The sequence below is a fragment of the Bufo bufo genome, chromosome 10, assembly GCF_905171765.1.
Source record: "Bufo bufo chromosome 10, aBufBuf1.1, whole genome shotgun sequence".
NCBI classification, from domain to species: Eukaryota; Metazoa; Chordata; class Amphibia; order Anura; family Bufonidae; genus Bufo; species Bufo bufo.
The window spans coordinates 16,821,375-16,843,857 of record NC_053398.1 but is presented as its reverse complement, the minus strand read 5'-3'; the positions used below and the strand labels follow the sequence as shown (position 1 = coordinate 16,843,857).

The following is a 22,483-nucleotide window of genomic DNA, read 5'->3' as shown; positions in this document are numbered from 1 at the left end:
GCAGAACAGATGGAATAAACCTGCTATTGGTTCTACCCCCTGTAGTGGAGGCAACTGTCTCCTGCTCCTCCCTCTCCTCCTCATCATCATCCAATTCGCTCTGAGAAGACGAACTGAGGGTGGCCTGGCTATCACCCTGTGTACTGTCTTCCCCCATTTCCACCTCTTCCACATGCAAAGCGTCCGCCTTCATTGTGAGCAGCGAGCGTTAGACACAGAAGTGGGATGGTTACGCTGATAATAGTGTTATCGCCGCTCACCATCTGTGTTGATTCCTCAAAGTTGCGTAAAACCTCACAGAGGTCAGACATCCATGCCCACTCGTCGCTTGTGAAGAGTGGAAGCTGACTGGAAAGGCGACAACCATGTTGCCCTCTGCTGCTCACAAAGCCTGGCCAACATGTGGAACGTGGAGTTCCAGCGCGTGCTCACGTCGCAGAACAGTCGGTGAGCTGGCAATTGCAAGCGCTGCTGCAGCGTTGCCAGACCGGTGGCAGCTGTAGATGACTTTCGGAAATGGGTACACACGCGGCGCACCTTCACCAGTAGCTCAGGCAAATTGGGGTAGGTTTTGAGAAACCGCTGAACCACTAGGTTGAACACGTGGGCTAGGCATGGGATGTGTGTGAGTTTGCCGAGCTCCAAGGCCATTATCAGACATAACGATGCCTGGTTGTAGGTTGAGTGGCAAGAGCCCCAGCTCAGTCTGGTATCTTATCCCCTGCCACAGCTCTGCGGCGTGTGCTGTTTGTCACCTAAGCAAATTAGTTTCAGCGCGGCCTGTTGCCGCTTCCCCACTGCGGTGCTACACTGCTTCCAGCTGCTGACTGATGGCTGACTGGTGCTGCAAGATGAGAATTCAGAGGTGGAAGTAAGTGGAGGAGGAGGTGGAGGAGAATAGGGGGTTGCAGCCACTAATGTAGGTGGTGGCGGAAATCCTGATGGAAGTAGGGCCTGCAATCCTTGGCGTCGGTAGCACCTGTGCCATCCCAAGGTACGACTGGCTCCCGGCCTCCACAACGTTCACCCAGTGTGCCGTCAGGAAAATGTAGCATCCCTGGCCAAAACAACCTGGCATGTTTGTTTTGGTAAATACTTGTATGACTGTAGATAACTAAAAACCCAACCGCTTAACACATGTCTTCCCCGCCTGAACCAAATAACTACAGAGGCTCATGTTTTGTGGCGTGAGGATCCGTCACAGCTTTATTTATATTTTTTCATTGCTTTTTCACCAAACCACCAAACTCTTATCACCAGAAACCACTTCCAAGAGTATGAGAAGCGATATGCCCCACGGAAACCACAGTGGGCAAGTCCGCCTTCTCCTCCGGTCTTAGTAATGTATTTCCACCGACCTCCAGCTGCGACTTAAACCATGACAACTGTAACAGAAAGATATGTAAGACAAAACATCATAGAGAAAAACAATCAAAGGGAGCGAGGGCGTGAAAAATCCTGTTGAAGGTGGCGGTGAAAAGAGACCGCGATGTGATAAGCCCTCCTATTTATTAACTCTAGGGGGAGGGACAGGAGAGACCATCTAATCTGCACCAGGAGAAGAGGGGGGGGGGAGATAAGGGGGGAGAAAACCAAATACTCAAATAGGCAGACCCAGTGCTAAAGGAATAACCCCCTCCTCCCCTTCAGGAGAAACCACAATGCCAGCTGAAGACATGAGTGATTTAACACATTAGCTGCCAACAGTATCTGCAGTCAAAAACGCCCTCGCTATGTGCTGTGGTGTTAACTATGATCATGTACAGGGCCGTCTTTACCAAGGGGCAAAAGGGGCAGCTGCCCCGGGCCCAGTTGCTCCTGGGGGGCCCAAGGCAGCTGCCTCTTGAGCCCTGCTAGCCACTGCCCCGGGTGTCAGGCTGTCAGCTACACAGAGGGTGCTGCCATGCCATGCCTGCCGGCACTCCAGCCAGCGTACTGTGTCTGTGAGAGCTGTGATCTAGGACCTTAATGACATCATCACCATGTGACCAGTAACCTAGCAATATTACTGGTCACATGGCTATGAGGTCATTACAGGTCCTAGCAGGAGTGTTGCAGGAGAAGTTTACCTTATCTGTGGAGCTTTTTTTTGTGAAGATTACATCAGAAAAAGGTGACAGGGGCTGTTATGCTAATATACTGTAAACTACTGTATAGTGGGGTGCTGTATACTGTGTGGGGGCTGTATACTGTGGGGGTCTGTATACTGTGTGGGGGCTGTATACTGTGGGGGGGGGCTGTATATTGTGGGGGGCTCTATACTGTGTGGGTCTGTATACTGTGTAGGGGGCCTGTATACTGTGTGGGGGGCCTGTATACTGTGGAGGGGCCTGTATAGTGTGGGGGCCTGTATAGTGTGGGGGGCCTATATAGTCTGTGGGGGCTGTATAGTGTGGGGGCTGTATACTGTGTGGGGGGCTGTATACTGTGTGGGGGCCTGTATACTGTGGGGGGCTGTATAGTGTGGGGCCTGTATAGTGTGGGGGGCCTGTATAGTGTGGGGGGGGGGGCTGTATAGTGTGGGGGGGCCTGTATAGTGTGGGGGGCTATACTGCATACAGTGTGGTGCTGTATACTATAGGGTGCTATACTGCATACTGTGGGGTGCTGGGGTGCACTGTAACACTAGGGTGAGCCGAGCCCTGGTCTCCTTCCTGCAGAGCGGTGCCCACTTCCAGCCTGAGCCCAGCTGCTCCGAGCACTGATCCTGAGCCGCTGGAGTCTTCAGAACTGGAAGGATTTACAGTCATTCACTGTACTCTACCAGGTGTGTGGATTTTTTGTGTGTGTGTTGTGGTGGAGGCCGTGATTGCCTGCTAAGGTGTGGGAAGGCGGGATCCAGGGGGCCCAAGTAAATTTTTGCCCAGGGTCCAATCAATATTAAAGACGGCCCTGATCATGTTATACCAATAATGGAGCTTCTTTCCTTAGAACTCTGCATTGTGCCATTCCTCTGTTATTCCTCTTGGTACTGTTTAAAGAAATTGACAGCTGGACGTTATCATTCCCTTTGTCAATAGGGCGTGCCAATATACATAAATATCAGACAGGCTGAAGCTGGCTAAACACATTAGATATTGGCCAGGCCCACTCATTTCAGTAGGTTTGGTTGACCGTCTAATGGGTATGGGGCCTCCTAGCTCTTTTCCAAGAGCAGATGTGGGGGGAAATAAGGATTGGACATGTTGGATTTCAGCTGCCTTGGTGAGATAAATCATGCAGCCAAACATGCATGTTTATGGGAGGATCTGGAGAGTTAAAGGGGCTGTGCAGTGCTAAGATATTGATGACCAATTGCAGTGATCAGGTTTAGGGTGGTCCCAATGCTAAGCTAGATCCCCCCGGACACCGTCGAGGTGTCACCACGTGTCTCTGCTCTCTGGAGGGAATGGCAAGGCATGTTGCAACCCAATGGGAAAGAAGTCAAGAGAGTCAGGGCTTGCAGTAAACCAGTGTGCTTCTTTACTGGAGGAACTCCAAACAAAGTCAAGGCCAAGGCATTTCCCCTGGCAACTACTGCATTGAGGAGAAGGGTGATGACGTGCTGGAGATATTCCTGGACTACCCTCATCTCCCGTGAGTGCCGAATCCGTGACGACAATCGGTAAGATCATTCCGATTATCCCTTGTGTAGCAGACCCAGTGACATTGAGCTGGCGGCAGTTGCTACCTGCTGGGTCGGTGAGGGATACGTCACCGAGGTGAGAAAATGCTGTGTCTGAACAGGAGGGTAAGCCATGTTGTTATTGCTCCCTTGCAGGAATCTGCAGGGGAAAAGGTTACTGTGTTGCCTAAGGTGCCTGTGACCAGGGGTGGATTGGCCATAGACCCTACAGTGAAGTTTCCCGGTGGGCTGATACCCAGGGGGCCACCCAAGCTCTCCTGATGGCCGCAGGCCAGGTACATAATGATCTGAAGCTCAACAGCCACAGGACGATGATACAGTTGAATACTATGGAGATGGTGGCAGTATTTTGATTCTGCTGTGGCGGTACATTGTGCTGCATTACGGTATTGCAGGCCCTGCCCAGGCTCGGACTGGCCCACAGGGGTACAGGGGAATCCCCCAGGGGCCCCGGAGCAAAGTGGGCCCCTAGTCTCCCTCTAATTTTGTTTAGTTAGTGCCTAGACGGGCAGGAGTTTATTTGTGTTTTTTAAATGTTGGAGGGGCGGGAACCTCACCCCACCCAGTGATGTATAACTGGACTATCCTGTATGAGAAGAGTGCCAAAATAAATGCACAGTTTGGACATGAAAATCCATTGTCTGGCGAGATATCTGTGAGTGTAACCCCCTGAAAAGAGACGATCCCTTACAATAGGTTATCAATATCAGATCGGCAGAGGTCCGACGCCCGGTACCCCCACTGATCAGCTGTTTGAAGAGGAAGCGGCTCTCGTGCAATTGCTGCTTCCGCTACAAAATTGCTTGTCTGCCGTTTCTTTGCTGTGGCGCCACAATGTAGCTACAGCTGCTCGTCCCATTCTCTTGAATGGAACCAGCAGTAGTAAATAAAGCACGCCGCCTCTACAAGCAAGACGATGCACAGGTAATTTCGAAGAGGAAGCAGTGCTTGCACGAGCAACGCTACCTCATCAAACAGCTGATCGGTGGAGGTACTGGGAGTCGGATCCCCGCCAATCTGATGTTGATGACCTATTCTGAGGACAGGTCATCAGTATCTACCCACTGCACAACCCCTTTAACTGCCAGATGGACAGGCGTTTGGCTGGCAGTTATCTCTGTAGGGCAGTTATGCACATGGTCAGCTTTAGTAAATCTGCCCCATTATCTGATACCATCAACACTGATTGATGGTACTGACAAGGCACTACTGAGAAGAGGAATGGTAACATCTAGTTCCCAGGGGGAATAGCAGAGGAATGTCACAAGTGTTTACCAAAACGTTTATAGGAAAAGATCATTTTAAATATGTATTGGCAAACAGGCTTCTACCAACCAGACCCGAAAAAGTCTTATCCTGGTCCTGGTAAAACCATAAAGTTAAAAAACCATAAACGGCCAAATATAGCATGTAATTGTGTTTCATAGCATGGGGAATCATAAAAGGAGGTAAAGTACAGTGAAGTCTGTTCCTTGTTACTGTATATCAGCATTGTTAACATGCTTTTGGGGTTTTGTTTGAATTTTTGGGAGTTTTTTATGGCGAAGTAAATTATATTGATTTCTCTAATTTCTCTGAATTAAAGGGAATTTCCTGTGAAAGTGATAATTCTCACCTGTAGTTCTGATGTCTGATGTCACTGCATTCACTTTTAGGTTTCTGATAATTCAAATATCGGGTAGACTGTATGGCAGCAGTCAAGGACTGCGCTGAGTGACAACTCCAAATGTTCTTAGACCCACAGTGTATTCCGCTGCTGTCTAAGATCTCCTCCAGGCTGCTTCCGGTGTTCCCTATTGCCAACCAAGTGACCTTTTGCCCTTCCTTGCAAGGAGCTGACACTTGAGTACTGCCTGTGACAAGCATGCTGCTGCACTAAGCGCAGTTTGTAGCCTCTCCTGTGCCTTTTCCTATTTCTTAGACTTGTATCTGCTAATCTATATATATTGTAAGTATCACTTCTGATAGAAGTTATCTGGTTATCGCTTCCAGCTATATTCTATGGTGTGGTTTGTTGGGGGAGCAGCTTATCTGTGGCTGAGAGACAGAGAATTAGATAAGCTCATTAAGAAGGCCAGCTCTGTCCTAGGTTGTCCTCTTGATCCAGGGCAGGAGGTGGGTGACAGAAGAACTCTAGCAAAATTAACATCACTGTTAGAGAATGTCTCCCACCCCATGCACAAAGCTGTTGTGGAGCTGGAGAGTGCTGCATCCTAGGTGCGCGAAGGAACGTTATCGGAGGTCCTTCCTCCCATCAGCGGTTAGGACTTATAACCACCACTGTTCCCAGAAACCTAGTAGTGAATTTTTTAAAAGTAAATTCTGTGTTATGTTTTTCTTGTATTTTACTCTTTAATTTCTAATTACTCCTATTTTTGCTCCTGTTGTGAATGTGATTGCTGCTGTTATGCCAAAATTCCCCCACTGAGGGACAATAAAGGGATTTTCTTCTTCTGCTTCTTCTTCCTATATGATGATCGGGCAAGCATCATGAGACTGTAATATCCAATGCTACTGCCAGCAGACAGGTAGTTTTATGATCCAGACGGCAGTTATAATAGTGTACTGTAAACACTGTTAGACTGTAAGCTTGGTCGGGGGATTTTAGGAAAAAAATTAATCAGCTGGAATTTCCTCTTTGTCTTCTTTTTTTCATCAAAGTTATAGTCAATCAATGTTTTACATGTTTTTTTTTTAGAAAGTTGGGTGTCAATCATTGTGGCTCCCTGAAGGTTTGAGAAGCTGCTTTCTTAAGTTTTATACCCAAAATTATCACCCATGATGCCCCTGGTTTTGGTCTGGCTCATTGTGTATGTTAAAAGTTTTTTCCACCTAGCACCAGGCACTCTCGCAAAAAAACCTTCTCTTTCATTGGTGGGCCATTCCACACTTGACCACAGCAGACTGTGCCACTTCCATATTTCGAGCAATGATTCTCTCCCTCCCATTCCTGGAAAATAAAGAAGAAAAATAAGAGACAGTCCCTACTGTGAACTGAATGCAGACTTTCCGCATTGTCCACAACCAAACCCTTAGACTGTGAGAAAACTTAATGTTGAATTTCTTCAGAACAGATTTCATGTAAAGTATTTAGCTGAAGATATTTCCAAGGAACTATGCTAATCTGTTTAATGTTAATTTAGCCCGACTGACCTTCTTCTGCAAAAAGATCTTATCTTCCTCAGAAATGTCACCTGAGAAAACGATATGCACTTGATGCAGCAGTTTACATGCCATTGCTGGTGTTGAGCTGTATGTTTGCCATGGGTTTAGCTATTTACATTGTGCTTTAGTGGGGTGTCCTCCCATTGTACACAACATTTTTTTCTGATCCTTTTGGCTCAGGGATGGCGCTTCTCCAATCTCTAATTGTAGACTAGGTGGAGCTTGAAGAACTTCTACTGTACATGTATACTATATAGCATGGTTGTATGACTGTGCCATTAATATGAGCTACAGTGGTGGACCTGTCAAACAGACAAAGGAGGACGTTACTAAAAGTGTGAATCTTTTTGGCCCCTTCAAGTCCGTTGTCAATCTTGGAACAGGCTTGAGATACATAGTTTGGTTGAAGGTCTTCTCCTAAGGCGAGAAACATAGCTTGGAACACTGAGGGACGTAATGGCTTCTACCAAAGATGGTACCCCTCTTAGGATGTGCAGGGCACTAGGGCTCTGGAGTGACTATAACCCCAGTACCCCCCATAACTCAGGTACTACATCTCATATGGGAAAGGCAGCAATTCTGGTCTTCTATAATCAGTAGTGGCCCAATTCCAGAAGGGGCAAGATGCAGGCAGCAGTGCTTTATGGTGGAGTCGTACCTACTGGCACAGCCGGCAGTGCTTGTGGGGCCCCTACCCCAGATGGAGGTTGGGGGAAGACCGACAAGTCACTCGTGTTTGCTGCGTTATTGAGGTACAGGATTAGGGCAGCAAACTGAAGGAAAGACTAGTTACCACTTTGGCTCCCCCTTCCCACCAAGTATTGAGGCATAGGTAAATTTCAACTATTGATGACCCACAAACAACAACTATCACCGACCTACAGTAGGCCAAACCTCTGGGATGCCCATCGCTTAGGAGAATGGGAGACCTGAGTTCTCTGTGTGAATCGAATGGTAGTCCGTATGTGTGACCATCACTTTATTCACCTCTGTGGCACCGGCGGAGATCATCGTACGCCGTATAGACAGTGAATAGAGCTGTGGTTATACGTACTACTGCTCCATTCCCACAGTGGACTTCATGACTCCTGTTCGTATGATCGGCGAGGAACTCAGTTTGTGAGCCAACCCCCCTTGGAGAATCTAGTAAGGACTCTGTCCTCAGATAAACGTCTGTATATATTGAAGATAAAATGAGATCTGTGTGTCCTAGATTGACACTTCTCTTACAAATGTACATTGTACTCATTGTTTTGGAAACACAGAGCTATAGACACAAGCTCATAAAGAATAAGTAAATCCCGGGTGGATAGCTGTGTCTCAGGGGTCATATCAGGATACGAGGCCTTACAATGGCTTAGATGTATTCTATGACCTTGGAGTTGGGCCAAGTATCAACTAAACTTTCTTGATGTTTTGTATGGTCGGCTCAGTTGTGATGAAGAAAAACCAGCTTCCACATGACTATTGTGAGCTAATGCCATACATTGTATAGAAGTACTGCAGGTATTTTGGCCAGGTGTAAAAAAAAAAAAAAATGCTCAAAAACTCAACCGTCAGTACACACCACCAACCCAGTTGCCTAAAGTCCCAATTTTGCTAGGGTTGTCCTTTATTTTCTGAGAAAATACCAGCAAATTTAGCCTGTCCCGCTCCTGAAATGGGTGGTGCTTCTGTAAACCCCATAAGTGGGTGGCCCCTGTGGGTTTGGCCCACGACCAAGGCGGGGCTTCAATCCCCCCAATTTACCAACAAAAATGATGGTAGGTAGGGATGAGCGAATCGACTTCGGATGAAACATCCAAAGTCGGATCGCATAAAACTTCGTTCTAATACTGTACGGAGCAGGAGCTCTGTACAGTATTAGAATGTATTGGCTCCGATGAGCCAAAGTTATTGCTTGGTACCTTGGAACCGGTCCCGAGTTCGGGAAATTGTTTTTTACAGCAGAAATGAATTTATGAAGTTATTGTGCGAAGTCTCAGGAGACTTCGCGAAGCAATAACTTCGGCTCATCGGAGCCAATACATTCCAATACTGTACGGCGCTCCTGCTCCGTACAGTATTAGAACAAAGTTTTATGCGAATCGACTTCGGATGTTTCATCCGAAGTCGATTCGCTCATCCCTAATGGTAAGTATTCACCAGTTGCATAATGGGGCAAGAAAGGTACAGAGGTTTGGCATGGAAGCCCTTGATCTTCTGTCTGTTAGCATACTAAAAGATGCAAAGGGTTTCTCATCTTTGGAAATTTTCCATTTGTTAAAATTTTCTCTTGAAAATAAGCTGAGCCCTAAGTATTTCCATGCTTGGACTCGAGCAATCATCTATAATATGTGAGGAAACCTGGCAGTAAGTGTTCAATCTCCCTGCAGCGCCTCTACAGGTAAAATTAAATATTACACAATGTTCATTCAAGTGAATATATTGTCTGTGTGATGCAGGGCAGGAAGGTCCTCCAGAGCTAGAGACGTGCTTTGTAACTGCTTTCATCCCTGGCCAAGATATGAGGATCTTGAACCCAGGGGTCTCTAAACGGGTGTATGAAATGGATTTTTTCAAGCAAATAATACAGAGGAATCTGATAATATGAATACTATATTAGAAGGAACCCTGAAGGATCAACTGTAATGTATGAAGGAACCACATACAAGTGTTCAATTCCCCTGCAGTGCCCCCACAGGAGAAATGAAGTATTACACAGCTCCCATTAAAATCACTGGGCTCTCCATATAATGCACAGATTCTGGATCAAGTGATGCTTCTCTAAACTGGACAAGCGTTTAATGAATACTCTTAGTGGGAAGCAAAGATGGAGAGAATAATAAGTGCATCGGATTACATCTGCTATAATGGGTGGCATGCCCTCATGATTAGTTTACTATGCACGTAAAGTACTTTTGCGTTACCCACATTGTCATTAATATTTCCAGGAATATCTTTTGACTGTTTAGTATTGGCTTACAGTCAATGACCACAAGTCTTCTGCTCTCGGTAGAAAGGTTGCATGGTGCCAAGCAGCTGGAAGACACAGTGAGAAGGGAAAGCAGGAAATGGAGGTCACAGCAGACAGAATTATGAACAGTCGGCCTCATAAAGTGATCCGTCTAAGGCAGTGATGGGCAATTGGTGGGTACAGAAGGCCATTGGGAGGCCTCAATCTGTTGCCCTTTGCTTCCCTCTCTGTACAGTTTTTCTTACGCTTCATATATATGTTGCTCTATATCATGGAGAGATTGGGGGTCCATTGCCCATGTTTGCAAGTAAAGATGCTAAATGGGTTGCTTTAGTATCTCCGATACATGGGTGGACTGGCCATAGACCCTACACGGAAATTTCCCAGTGGGCTGATGCCTTGAGTGCCACCCAAGCCCTCCTCTTGACTGCCAGCCAGGTCCATAAAGATCTGAATGAATTAAAGGGGTATACCGGTAGGCAGGGGCGTTGCTAGGGTCTCAAAGGATCCGGGGCCCAAGCCCCAATAAATATGGCCCAGTTCTCTAAGGCTACTTTCACACTGTTCTGGTGGGGGAACAGCCTGTCAGATCCGTGCTACCGCTAGTGCACCATGCCGCCGGATGTCCGCTCCGGCCCTATTCACTATAATTGGGCGGGCCGGAGGTCCGGCCACAGCACGGCAGACATGCCGAGAGGCGGCTGCAAAAATACTGCAGAATACTGTCGTTTTTTTCAGCCCACTCCGGCCCGCCCAATTACAGTGAATGGGGCCGGAGTGGACTTCCGGCGGCACGGTTGCACTAGCGGTAGCATGGATCCGGCAGGCTGCTTACCCGCCAGAACAGCCTGCTGGAGAAGGCTATCTCTAGTGTGAAAGTAGCCTAAGTCGACCCTCCCCGCGCACGCTGCATTTTGCTGTACTCGCTATACAGCAGCACATACCTGTCACATCCGGTGCCTCCAAGTGCTGTCTCCTGTGATGTAGATCTTCTCTGTCATCATCTTCTCCACTTAGTCCAGACAACTTCTTTCAGCTGCACCTCGTCTCTGCAGAGTGTGACACACAGACATCTTAGCTTCCTCACATTTCTATCATCAATCCCAAACCTGGAGCCCCCACAGTGTTCTCCTGCTGCTCGCTGTGCCCCCCAATACCCCCAAATACTATCCTGAAGAAAAATGAATGCTGTACAGATAGCCCCCCCATAGTAATAGTGTTCCTCATAGTCCCACTAATAGTAATTCCCTTCTAGAGTGTCTTCATTAGTAATACTGCCCCCTACAGTGCCCCCAACAGTGATAATGCTCCCCAAGAGTGCCTCCATTAGTAGCAGAGCCCTCCAGTATTAATAATGCCCTCACAGACCCCTCAGTAGTAATAAGGCTCCCATAGTGCTCTTTGTAGAAATAAGGCGGAGCTATAAGTCACTCCTACAGAGCCCCCAGCCACCATCAGTATACAGCCCCATATAAATAACATCACTCCTGAACATTTAGTCCCATCAGAACATCCCTTCAGCCCTAACATACAATCCCAGTTAAATAACCACAACTCCCAGCATTGCTCTGCCTCTCCCTTCACTTACCTCTCCTCATGTACCTCTCCTCCACTAAAATTACCCGAATGGTCGGTCGCACATGCTCTATTCATTTCAATGGGAATTCCGGAGATAGCTGAGCGTTGCACTCTTCGGAACTCCCATAGAAATTAATGGAGCAGCTGCATGCATGTGTGACCCTTTAATTGTGGCAGTATTTTGTGCTGCACTGTGTTATCTGGTTCTGCTGGGGCGGTATTTTGTGTGGCACTATAGTATTCCTGGTTCTGCCTACTTCTGTTGTCCCTCCTTCTGTCAATTTGGATCCACCTACAACATGGAGCCTCTTTTAGTTTTTTTTCCAGGGCCACTTTATGTTCCCAGTCCACCCCTGCACCGATAGACAGTCCATAAGCAGCCACCTTTTTGCAAGAACCTGTCACACCTGTGACAGGCATTAGAAGGTCTAAAAGACCGACTGCACATGAGTGTTCTGACAGCCTCTTTTGGTTTCACTTTGTCTGTGTGTTGCTGGTATGTCCACACCTCCTGTTCATGTGACCTTTACCTATCCCTATTTAGTCTCACTTTACCCATCACTCCTTGCTCTGGATAGCTTCATTTGGTTTTGGAAGAGCTGGAGTGTGGTTCTTGTTGAAGTCCTGTTCATCCATCATTTTCAGAAGTTAAGTTTTCCGCTTGTTGTGTTTTGTGTCTCTGCCCTGTCATTACCTTTAGGGCATCCGAGGGTTACCAGGGTTTTCCAGGTTCCTGTGTATGGGCATCTCTACCATCGAGAGGTGCCCATTGGGATAGGAGTTAGGGCCAGGAGCAGGGTTTTATAGGTGGTGACCCTTTTCCTTCCCTAGCGGTAAAGCCTAGTGTCTTTCCTCTTCCTTCTCGTTGTCTTTTGGTGTTCTCCCCTACTACATCTGTGACAGTACAATTGAATATAAAGGGGTATTCCAGGATTTGTCATTGATGGCCTAGCCTCATCAATATCTGATCTGTGGGGGGCCAACACCCCAACTTCCCCTGTCGATCAGATGTTTTAGCATAGCTTCTGTGCCTGAACGACATTGGTGGCTGGAGCTGGTTACTGCAGCACTGCTCCCATTCATTTCAGTGGGAACAATGCTGCAGTAACGAGCTCCATCCACTACACAATGGATGGAGCTGTATATTTCCAGCCCCAACTTCCAGCCCTGAAATAACTTCAGGATAGGCCAACTCTCTTCAGGATAGGCCAACAATAACACAATTCTGGAATTACCCTTTAATGTATCGGTCGACATCAGAACTTGTGAAAGAATGACATGTGAAAGGGATCTGTTAGCAGCCTAGTATGGTCAAAACTGTTGACAGATGTCACTAGATAGCGTCTGGTTACAAACCTTTTATTATTATCAGGCGTAATGCGAATATGACGTTTTTTCTGCCAAATTCTGCTCCTGCAAGTGTTCTGGAGGCGGATCTTCAGTCTGCATTGAGTTGCTTGAGAGCCCCTCCCCTCTGCTTTCCATGACAGCCGTAGCAGTCTCCTGGTTGGATGCTGCAGCTGTCACTCAGAGCAGAGGGGAGGGGCTGGGAAGCAGCTCAATGCAGAAGCTCCGCTGCAAAGATTTCATGCAGGGCGTTAAAAGTTTCGGAGACCTTGAAGGGGTTAATGGTAGTCGTTACTGGGAAATAATCTGAAGTGAGCTGGGCTGTTTAGGCAGATGCCATTCTTTGTACTGTGTTTATTCTGCTGTAAATCAAAGCGCCTATGAGATAGTATCAGAGCTGCAGAACAGGTGTAGAGGCCAGCGCAGGCTGCCAACACAAACTGTGCGGCTGGATAATGTTGCTTGAGAGCCATTCACGAGATAACAGTCACCCTGCCAACAAAGAATTAACGTCTGCCTCACGGGCGGGGTTCTTCTTGTCAGCGCCCGGCCCCCCTGCTGACACACTTCACAATAACTGCGTGCTATAGAAATACCTGGATACCCCTGCAGCAGGTCTCCAATATCCTGCATTGCTTTATCATTACGTTTTCGGGTTCGGCGTTTGGGCGGTCGATGAATTCCATTTTGGATTCGGTTATCACGGAATATAACGGAATTCTATGACGGAAGGCAAAACGGAAGCCTTTAAGAGGCTGGAAGACGTCTATGGGAAGCATAACGGATCCGTCTGGACAGCTAATAACCTCTCAACCAAAAAAAACGTTCAGTTCCCCCCGAACAGGCAGATGTAGCAGAGCTCAATATGACATTATGATTGCATTGTTAGGTCATCGTGATGCGCCTGTGAGTTAAAGGGGTTGTCCGTGTGGACACTGGGGCATCCTAGAAGAAGGGTAACCCTCTTGGGGAGTTCCTCTATGTTATATCTTAGGAGCACCTCGAAGATAATAGTAGGCATGACGTCAGTAGATCAGGGTGCCAGTACTAGCAAATAGCGCCAAAGAGACCTCCCACAGTGCCATCATTTGCCAACTTAAAGACATGATTTGCTAACAGAGAGCCAAAACCTGCCCAGAGACTGTCCATATAATGATGTAAAATTATGCCATATATAACGGATCACAGAGCCCATACATACAGTATCTGCATAACGTCCACAGGGCTGCAGTTCCTAAAAGCTCCAAAGAGATTCCCATTAAAATCGTCCATTTGTTTATAGGGCTGTATACTGTGCCTGGCATCAAGCTGAAAAGGACATTTATGGGAGTGGCGTCTGCTGCGGTTCCCTGCAGAGCCAGGTGATCAGGAGCGTCGGAGTATAGGGAAAACTTAGAAGGGGATGCATTGCTTGTTCTTCAGGATTACTGGAGACCCCACCAATCATAAAGTGATAGTATATCCTAGCCATAGTAAAATGGGAATAATCTTTTAAAGGGGTTTTCCCCATTTGCAATACTTAAAGGGGTTGCCCCACAAAAAATATTCTACAGTTTTGGATATAAATACTTTTGTAATTACATGTATTCAATAAAATGTATCAGTAGCGCCACCTGCTCTTTGTTCTTTTTCTTATTTCTATGTCCTGCTCACTGAGAAGGCCGCACATGCTCAGTTCATCCCTCAACTCCCTCCTGAGCTGTGATAGGGAGAGCTGAGACACGCCCCCTGAGCTGTGATAGGGAGAGCTAAGACACGCCCCCTGAGCTGTGATAGGGAGAGATGAGACACGCCCCCGTAGGTGCCGCAGAAAGGACACTCCCCTAGAGCTGCCAGCCTGATATAAATCTAGCAGAGCAATGAATGTGGAGATCTCTGGACCCATGTGAGGTACAGGGCTGGTTCTAGCTTTGTTACAAAGGGCTTGCCATGTACTATATGATGTCTTTGATGATTTTCATTTTTTACATTAATCATGGGGTAACCTCTTTAAGTGTGTGATCAATGAGGGTCCGACTGTTGGGACCCCACAGATCACAAGAATGGGGTTCTTGTGCTCCTCAGTCATACATGTCCTATCTCCAGTAGTCCCACAGAATTGAGTGGAGAGGCAGCAGACACATGCGATCGCTGCTCCATTCAAACGGGGGAACACGAGACCATTCTCGTCATCGGTGCAGACACTTATCCCTTACGCTGAGGATAACCGAATAAGTAATGTTTGAGGGAAAACTCCTTCAAGACTTTTGTGTCTTTGTCTGTCTCCCAATTGACTTTAAATGGTTCTTCAAGACCTAAAGGCTATGGTCGGTTGGGGAGCCATGGTGCAAAAGTTAAACCAAAAAGAGCACTCCAGGTACAGTGTTGATTCCCTTCTCTGCTGCTTCCGGTCTCCGCAGGACCAGAAGTGTGACATGCCATCTGCATGCAATCAATGGCCTCACCGATGACCTGTGCAGGATTGGCACAGGACCAAGGTCACCACTGAAGCCACTGATTGGCCTGCAGCGGTAATGTGCATGCAGACCGTCAAACCTCCTGCCCACTGGGGACCGTTTCAGGCTTAAATCCGGTGCTCAGCACTGAACCTGAAGCAGGTACCGTAAGGTTTATTTTTTTGGACCCTGACCATGGGTTCGCTATTCTTAGAGATCCCCTAAAAGTACCCCCACAATAATTATAAATTGCTCATGGTCGGTGGGGGGCCCTTTTACGGATTTGCTTTTCACATTAGGCTACTTTCACACTGGCGTTTTGGCTTTCCGTTTGTGAGATCCGTTCAGGGCTCTCACAAGTGGTTCCAAAACGGATCAGTTTTGCCCTAATGCATTCTGAATGAAAAAAGGATCCGCTCAGAATGCATTTTGTTGTCCGTCTGATGAAACTGAGCCAAACTGACACAATAGAAAATGATCCGTCCTCCATTGACTTTCAATGGTCTTCAAGACGGATCCGTCTTGGCAATGTTAAAGATAATACAAACGGATCCGTTCTGAACGGATGCAAATTATCTGAATGGATCCGTCCATGACGGATCCGCACAAAACGCGAGTGTGAATGTAGCCTTATTATTTGCTTGTTATGATTGGGTCTTTTGTCTATTTCATTCCTCCCCTTAAAGCTGGTAAGCTGCGGGTATTCATTACCTGTCATTACAGTCACACACGGACTCCCTATAACAACAAACACGCCATTGTTTGGGTTCGGCTGGATATTACGCAGCATAAACGATCGTTCTTATTGTCCTGGGTTGGTTGTCAACAGGGGAACAAGAGGCTCATTGATAGGACTGACTGCAGCATGTTGTGTTATGGGGTCATTACCATGTCCCATGGCAAACACTGTGTGACTTATATAGACCGGGGGCAGGGCCGGCAGCTATTGTATAAAGCTCCTGAAACGCGTTGCTTGGAGTCAGATGTGACTCTTCACTTATAGGATTGGTATGAATTTTTACGGGTTCAATTTACAACCTGAGATGTTCAGTCAACATGAATTAACCTTAGCTACAGGAGTATACAGACCCACAGGGGTTCATCATATCCGCCTCCCTCATCTCATGAAGGGTAAATCAGGTCTGCCCAAATCACCACGTGCCCCCTGTAGTCCAGTAGTTTGCCTTAGGCCTCACACACATGATCGGATCCATTTTTGGGGTCCACAAATCGCAGATCTGCAAAACACGGATACCGGCCGTGTGCATCCTTGCATTTTCCCTTTTAGGGCAGGTTTCAAATGCCTATTCTTGTCCACAAAACGCAAATCTTTTTTTGCGGAGCCGCAGAACGGACATACGGATGCGGGCAGCACACGAAAAATGTGTGGGTCCACATCCGATCCCCTTATTTTGCAGATCAGACCGAAAGTATGGTCGTGTGCATAAAGCCTTATGCAGATGCATACTGTATCAAACAGCTCACTAGATCTCAGCTTCCCATGCGTGTAACAAGCAGTGAAGAGCAATCTAAGGGTTAACTGCCATAACACTGCAGTTCTGTGCCAGAAAGATTCTGGACTATCAGACATCGGATTAAAGGAAGGTCACTGAAGGTCATATTTATCCTTGGAATGCGGGTTTTCTACTGTAAAGGAATAGGAAAATGACAGGAAATTAAACCAATTTTTTTTCAGTACATTCCGTTTTTTTGTTTACATTCAGTTTTTTTTTGTTATTTTTGCGTCTTTTTTTCAGTGACAAATGGATTTTTTTTTAATGTTATTATGATTTCACATTTTTAACAATTATTTTAGTAGCAGAAAGTAGGTTATGTATGTATATATGTATACAATCTATACATTGTACCCTTGATAAGCTCATGCAAGACCTTTGAGGGGTATTTAACATACATTTTGTTAGTTGCTGAATTCTCCTGTAGCTAACATAGGAGCCCCAGTTACATGAGGAATACGGCTTCCGAAGCCTCACTGCAATCACACGATCACTGTGACGTCGTGGCTGCTTTCTCCTGCTTATTTTATTTACTGTATTTATTGTAATTTATTGAATTTATTTATTGATTCATATTAATTATTTATTTTTTAAACGGCTCTGATATAGTAAAAGCTTCTCTGTGATTGGTTGCTATGGACAACAATGACTGCATTGATATATGAAGCTCATTGTCTCACTTTTTCAGAGTTTTACCAGAATTTTATAACTTACTATCTGAAGGACCGGGCTTCGCTCGGGTATATTTTATCTATTTCAATTAATGTTTGTGTGTGTTGTTAAAATATATCAACACTATTCACTATAGCAGTGACATCTACAGCACCCCGACCCCTTAACAGTAACCTCCACAGCCCCCCACCCCTTAACACTGACCCCAACCCCACAGTGCCCCATCCCTTAAAATTGGACCTCCAACAGCAGCCCACCCCCTTAGCTTTGACCTTTACAGCAGACTTCCCCTTTAACAGTGAGTTTCACAGCACACCACCCCCTTGACAGTGACCTCCACAGGGGCCCGCCCCCTTAACAGTAGCCTTTACAGCAACCTGCCCCTTAACACTGACCTCCACAGCAGCCTGCCCCTATGGTGGCCAGAGGTCCAGTTTTAGGCCGGACAGTTCGGCTTTCAGACTCCCTGTCCCCCGTCTGGCGCAGGGCCTGGATGTCCTTTTGAACAGCTCACTCTCAGACAGCAGCACTGTGCTGTCTGAGTGTGAGTTGCAGGAAGAAAGTCCCCCTCCCTCCCACCCCTGCAGCTGACAGAAGTTGATTTTTAACTTAATTTTTTCAATCCCTGTTGGCTGAGGAGTGGGAGGGGGTGTGGCCTAACCAGATCAGGGGCGTAGCTTCGCGGGACCCGGGGGCGGGGTTTTACGTTCATTTTTTGAGGGTGGACACATTGTGGCAGGGGGCGTGTCTGGGCTCCTTCCTGCAAGAGTGACGCCCCTCTGGGCACCTTACTGGCTCATTTGCATACCAAATAAACTGGATTTTCAGAGAATAAAAACATCTATTGCTGGAACAAAGCCACATCTTGAATTATGGTACTAAGTGCTATTAGGCCATGGCTTTACTTCAATAGCAATTATCCTGGTGACAGATTTTCTTTAAAGCTCACCTACAGCAGTGAAGAAAAATGGCTGGGTTGTTATGGAAACCTGGAGTAAAACTGTACGTGGAGGCTAACGGCCTGCGAGTTTCTATTGGCTGATAAGGGTCATGTGACCAAACTTCTATTGGCTAATGCATCATTTTTTTGTAATATCTCAGGAACGGTATGTCCTAGAGATCTGAGACCTGGTCTAAAACCTTCCCAGACACCTGATGTACCTGTGTGCTGAATTTCGTGATTGTAAATGCGACGGTGCGGATTCCTTTAGCGGACATACATACACACACACACACACACACACACACAAACACTCAGCTTTATATATTAGATTTTCTATACCTCAGAAAAGCTGCTTATGTCAAGCTGTAAACTATTCCCCGGTGACTGATGCTCCTAAACACGAGCTTCACCTGTGTGCTGAACCACGACCTCTTTTCTATAGAAAGTGAAAGGATTTTATACATTTATGAGTTTCTATATGAGATAAGAAAAAAAAATCGGTTTTATTTAATTTTTTATCAGAAACACTGCCCCTCTTGTACATAGAATTTATTGGGTATTGGGGCTCAGCCCCTTTCAAGTCAATGTAGCTGAGCTTTAATAGTCGTAATATATCATTATAGTGGTCAGAACCTCATTTTTCCGATACAGAGCTCCAGAGCAGCGCTGCAGTAGCCAGCAACGTCCACTACACTATGGATAGATCCGGGTGGTTTCGGCACCAGCTACCCTGAAGCAGCTGATCAGCGGGGGTGCGGGGTGTCAGATACCCATTGATCAGATATTGATGGCACTTTAAAGTAAAAAAATAAAATTTTGGATGCCTTTCACCACCACTAGAGGGCTCCTGGGAGCTCACTGCATACTGTTTACACATAGCACTCAATAATAACACAGTATTCAGTAAGCTCCCTCTAGTGGTGACTGCAGGCAGACAGAATTTTCATTACTAGCCACATTCACGATATTCTAGGTTGTGCAGACAGGTGATTTACACTGCAAAATAGTGAGTAAGATATTTCATTAACTGTCTAACAGATTATGATTATCCTTCTTCTACAGATCATGATTTTACAAGGAAGCAACATTATGAATATTAATCCAAGTGCCAACTCCCACTCCCATCATCATCAACCTACCTGGACTGCTCCCTACCCTACATGTGATGGTAAAAATATTTTTTTTTAAGCCTTGAGTAGTGATTTATCACCTGTAGCTGTTTCAGAACTACTACTCCCAGCCTGCAGCAGTCAAGGCATGCTGAGAATTCTAGTTTTGCAAAAACTGGGGTGCCCTAGGTCCCAGATTACAGAGGAGCTGTCACATCTATTTTTAGCAACAACTTGCAATTTTATGCTACGATGTGCTGTTCCTCTATTATTCCTTCTAGAAGTCATGAAGGTATTGCTAGCAGTTTGCAATGAAGGTCTAGATGAGTGTTACTGGGGGGGGGGGGGGGGGGGGGGGGGGTCCCTGCACAGTCTGACACTAGCAACATTGATTGGATAGTATCAGACTATGCAGGGATCCCATCCCAACTGGTAACATCCAGCTGGACCTGCTAGTAATTCATTCATAACTTCTAGCAGGAATAATAAGGGAATGGCACACCATTGAGCCATTAGAATAGATGCCAAAGACAGATCTGTCTTGTGATGACTATGACGGGGCTTCCTAATGGAGCCTCCAACACAGAGGTGGACCTGTCCAAACCTGGCACTGGACTGATTCACAGCCATTGGGGGTAGTATGCTGAATGCAGGGTGTGGGCCTATGCTGAGTCTATGAATCAATGTAGACCTGAGTACTGGGTACTTGCCCATGCAATAACTAGAATAACCTAAACTCAGAGTAAGATCATCTATCAGCAGCAGCCAGCCTGCTTACTGACAGTTTCCAAGCAGCAACAGAATTCTTCTTTTCGCTAAATAAAAACCAACAGAAAAACAAGCAAGTACAACAAAAAATGCCTGCAGATATATTACAAGGATGCCATATTTGACCCGTTATGACTCTATGGCCATATTAGCTCCTCGGTAGGTGACAATGCAAAAGTGACACGCAGTATGGCTGCACTCTCTGTTGTCATTTTTGCAAAAATGGACGCTACAACTGAATAAAAAAATGGCAATACCTCTGCGCATAAATAAAATTTACCAAATTTTGGCTGCTTTTCTTACTAAGGATTTCCTAATCTATTAGACATTTTATATTTTGAGCATAAATTTACTTGAAGTTAGAACATTTTGGTGCAGAGAGGATGGAGGATTTACAGTGCTGCCCATAATTATTCATATCCCTGGAAAATTTTGACTTAAAGTTACTTTTATTCAACCAGCAAGTAATTTTTTGACGGGAAATGACATAGGAGTCTTCCAAAAGATAATAAGACGATGTACAAGAGGCATTATTGTGGAAAAAAAAAACATTTCTCAGCTTTTATTTACATTTGAGCAAAAAGTGTCCAGTCCAAAATGATTCCTACCCTTCTCAATAATCAATAGAAAAGCCTTTATTGGCTATTACAGCAATCAAACGCTTCCTATAATTGCAGACCAGCTTTTTGCATGTCTCCACAGGCATTTTTGCCCATTCATCTTTAGCAATGAGCTCCAGATCTTTCAGTTTGGAGGGTCTTCTTCTTTCGGGTTGGAGGGTCTTCTTGCCATCACCCTGATCTTTAGCTCCCTCCACAGATTCTCAATTTGATTCAAGTCTGGACTGTGGCTGGGCCGCTCCAAAACGTTAATGTTGTTGTCTGCTAACCATTTCTTTACCACTTTTGCTGTGTTTTGGGTCGTTGTCATGCTGAAATGTCCACTGGTGCCCAAGGCCAAGTTTCTCTGCAGACGGCCTGATGTTGTCGTTGAGAATCCTCATGTATTGCTCTTTTTTCATGGTGCCGTTTACTGTGATTAGGTTCCCTGGTCCATTGGCTGAAAAACACCCCCAAAGCATTGGGTTCCCACCACCATGTTTGACAGTGGGGATGGTGTTCTTTGGGTTGAAGGCTTCTCCTTTTTTACGCCAAATTCAATTTTAGTTTCATCTGACCATAACACAGAAGACCAGAAGTCTTCTTCTTTGTCCAGATGAGCTTTCGCAAAGGCCAAGCGAGCTTTTGTGTGCCTTATCTGGAGAAGTGGCGTCCTCCTTGGTCTGCAGTGTGCAGTGTCCGTTGGATTGTCTGCCTTGAGACATTGTCACCAGCAGAGCCCAGATTCACCAGGATGGCCTTGGTGGTGATCCTTGGATTCTTTTTCACCTCTCTAACTATCCTCCTGGCCAGCACAGGTGTCACTTTTGGCTTCCGACCACGTCCTCTGAGATTTTCCACAGTACGGAACATCCTGTGTTTTTTACTCAAATGTAAATAAAAGCTGAGAAATTATATTTTTTTCCACAATAATGCCTCTTGTACATCGTCTTATTATCTTTTGGGAGACACCTATGTCATTTCCCGTCAAAAACTTACTTGCTGGTTGAATAAAAGTAACTTTAAGTCAAAATTTGCCAGGGGTACAGGCTCGGACTGGCCCACAGGGTTACAGGGGAATTCCCCGGTGGGCCCCTGGGCAAAGTGGGCCCCTAGTCTCCCACCCCTTGCACAAGTGGCAGATAACAGAGTAGACTTACTGCGCTTCATACATATATTCAATGTACGTCCCATCTTGACCATGCCTTCCATAAAAGAATCCCTGCTGGCGATCGGCTGATTGTAGTGGGTGGTGGAAACTCTGGGCAATCAGCCGTCACTGCTGAGGGTGGCTGCACACTTTTCCTGCAGCAGCCACTGTAGGCGAGATGTGGTATTACACGGGATCAATTCAAATGCATGGTCACACTGAGTCCTCCAGATGAAGAGCTACTAAAACAGGGGCGTAGCTATAGGGGGTGCAGAGGTAGCAGTCGCTACTGGGCCCAGGAGCCTGAGGGGCCCAAAGACCCTTGTGGTGCATAAGAAGACAACAGTATTATAGAAAGTGCATGCTGGTCAAGTTACACCTCTGGCTGGAGGGAAGGGGTTAGGTCAAGAATATGGCATGAGGGGGTGCCCTTTCAATGTTTGCCTCAGGCAGCAGGAAGGCTATGTGCTCCCCTGCCCCTGGCCAACAAGCACTAAGGGAATGGGGGCCCAAGATGAACTCTTGCACCAGGGCCTGTGAGCCTTTAGCTATGCCCCTGCTATCAACTCTTGGTGATAGGGAGGGACCTGAGTGGGGGACCCCTAATAGGAACAATCCTTTA

At 46.3% G+C, this 22,483-nt stretch overlaps 1 protein-coding gene across 1 annotated transcript in view; it reads left to right on the top strand.

Moving 5' to 3' along the window:
- The window catches only part of EHF (ETS homologous factor), a 53,837-nt gene that overhangs the window by 16,870 nt on the left and 14,484 nt on the right, over positions 1 to 22,483 (top strand). The window contains exon 2 of the mRNA XM_040410691.1: positions 19,298 to 19,403. Coding sequence (XP_040266625.1) covers positions 19,301 to 19,403 — 103 coding nt within the window. The 5' untranslated portion in view covers positions 19,298 to 19,300. The remainder of the gene's footprint in view (positions 1 to 19,297; positions 19,404 to 22,483) is intronic.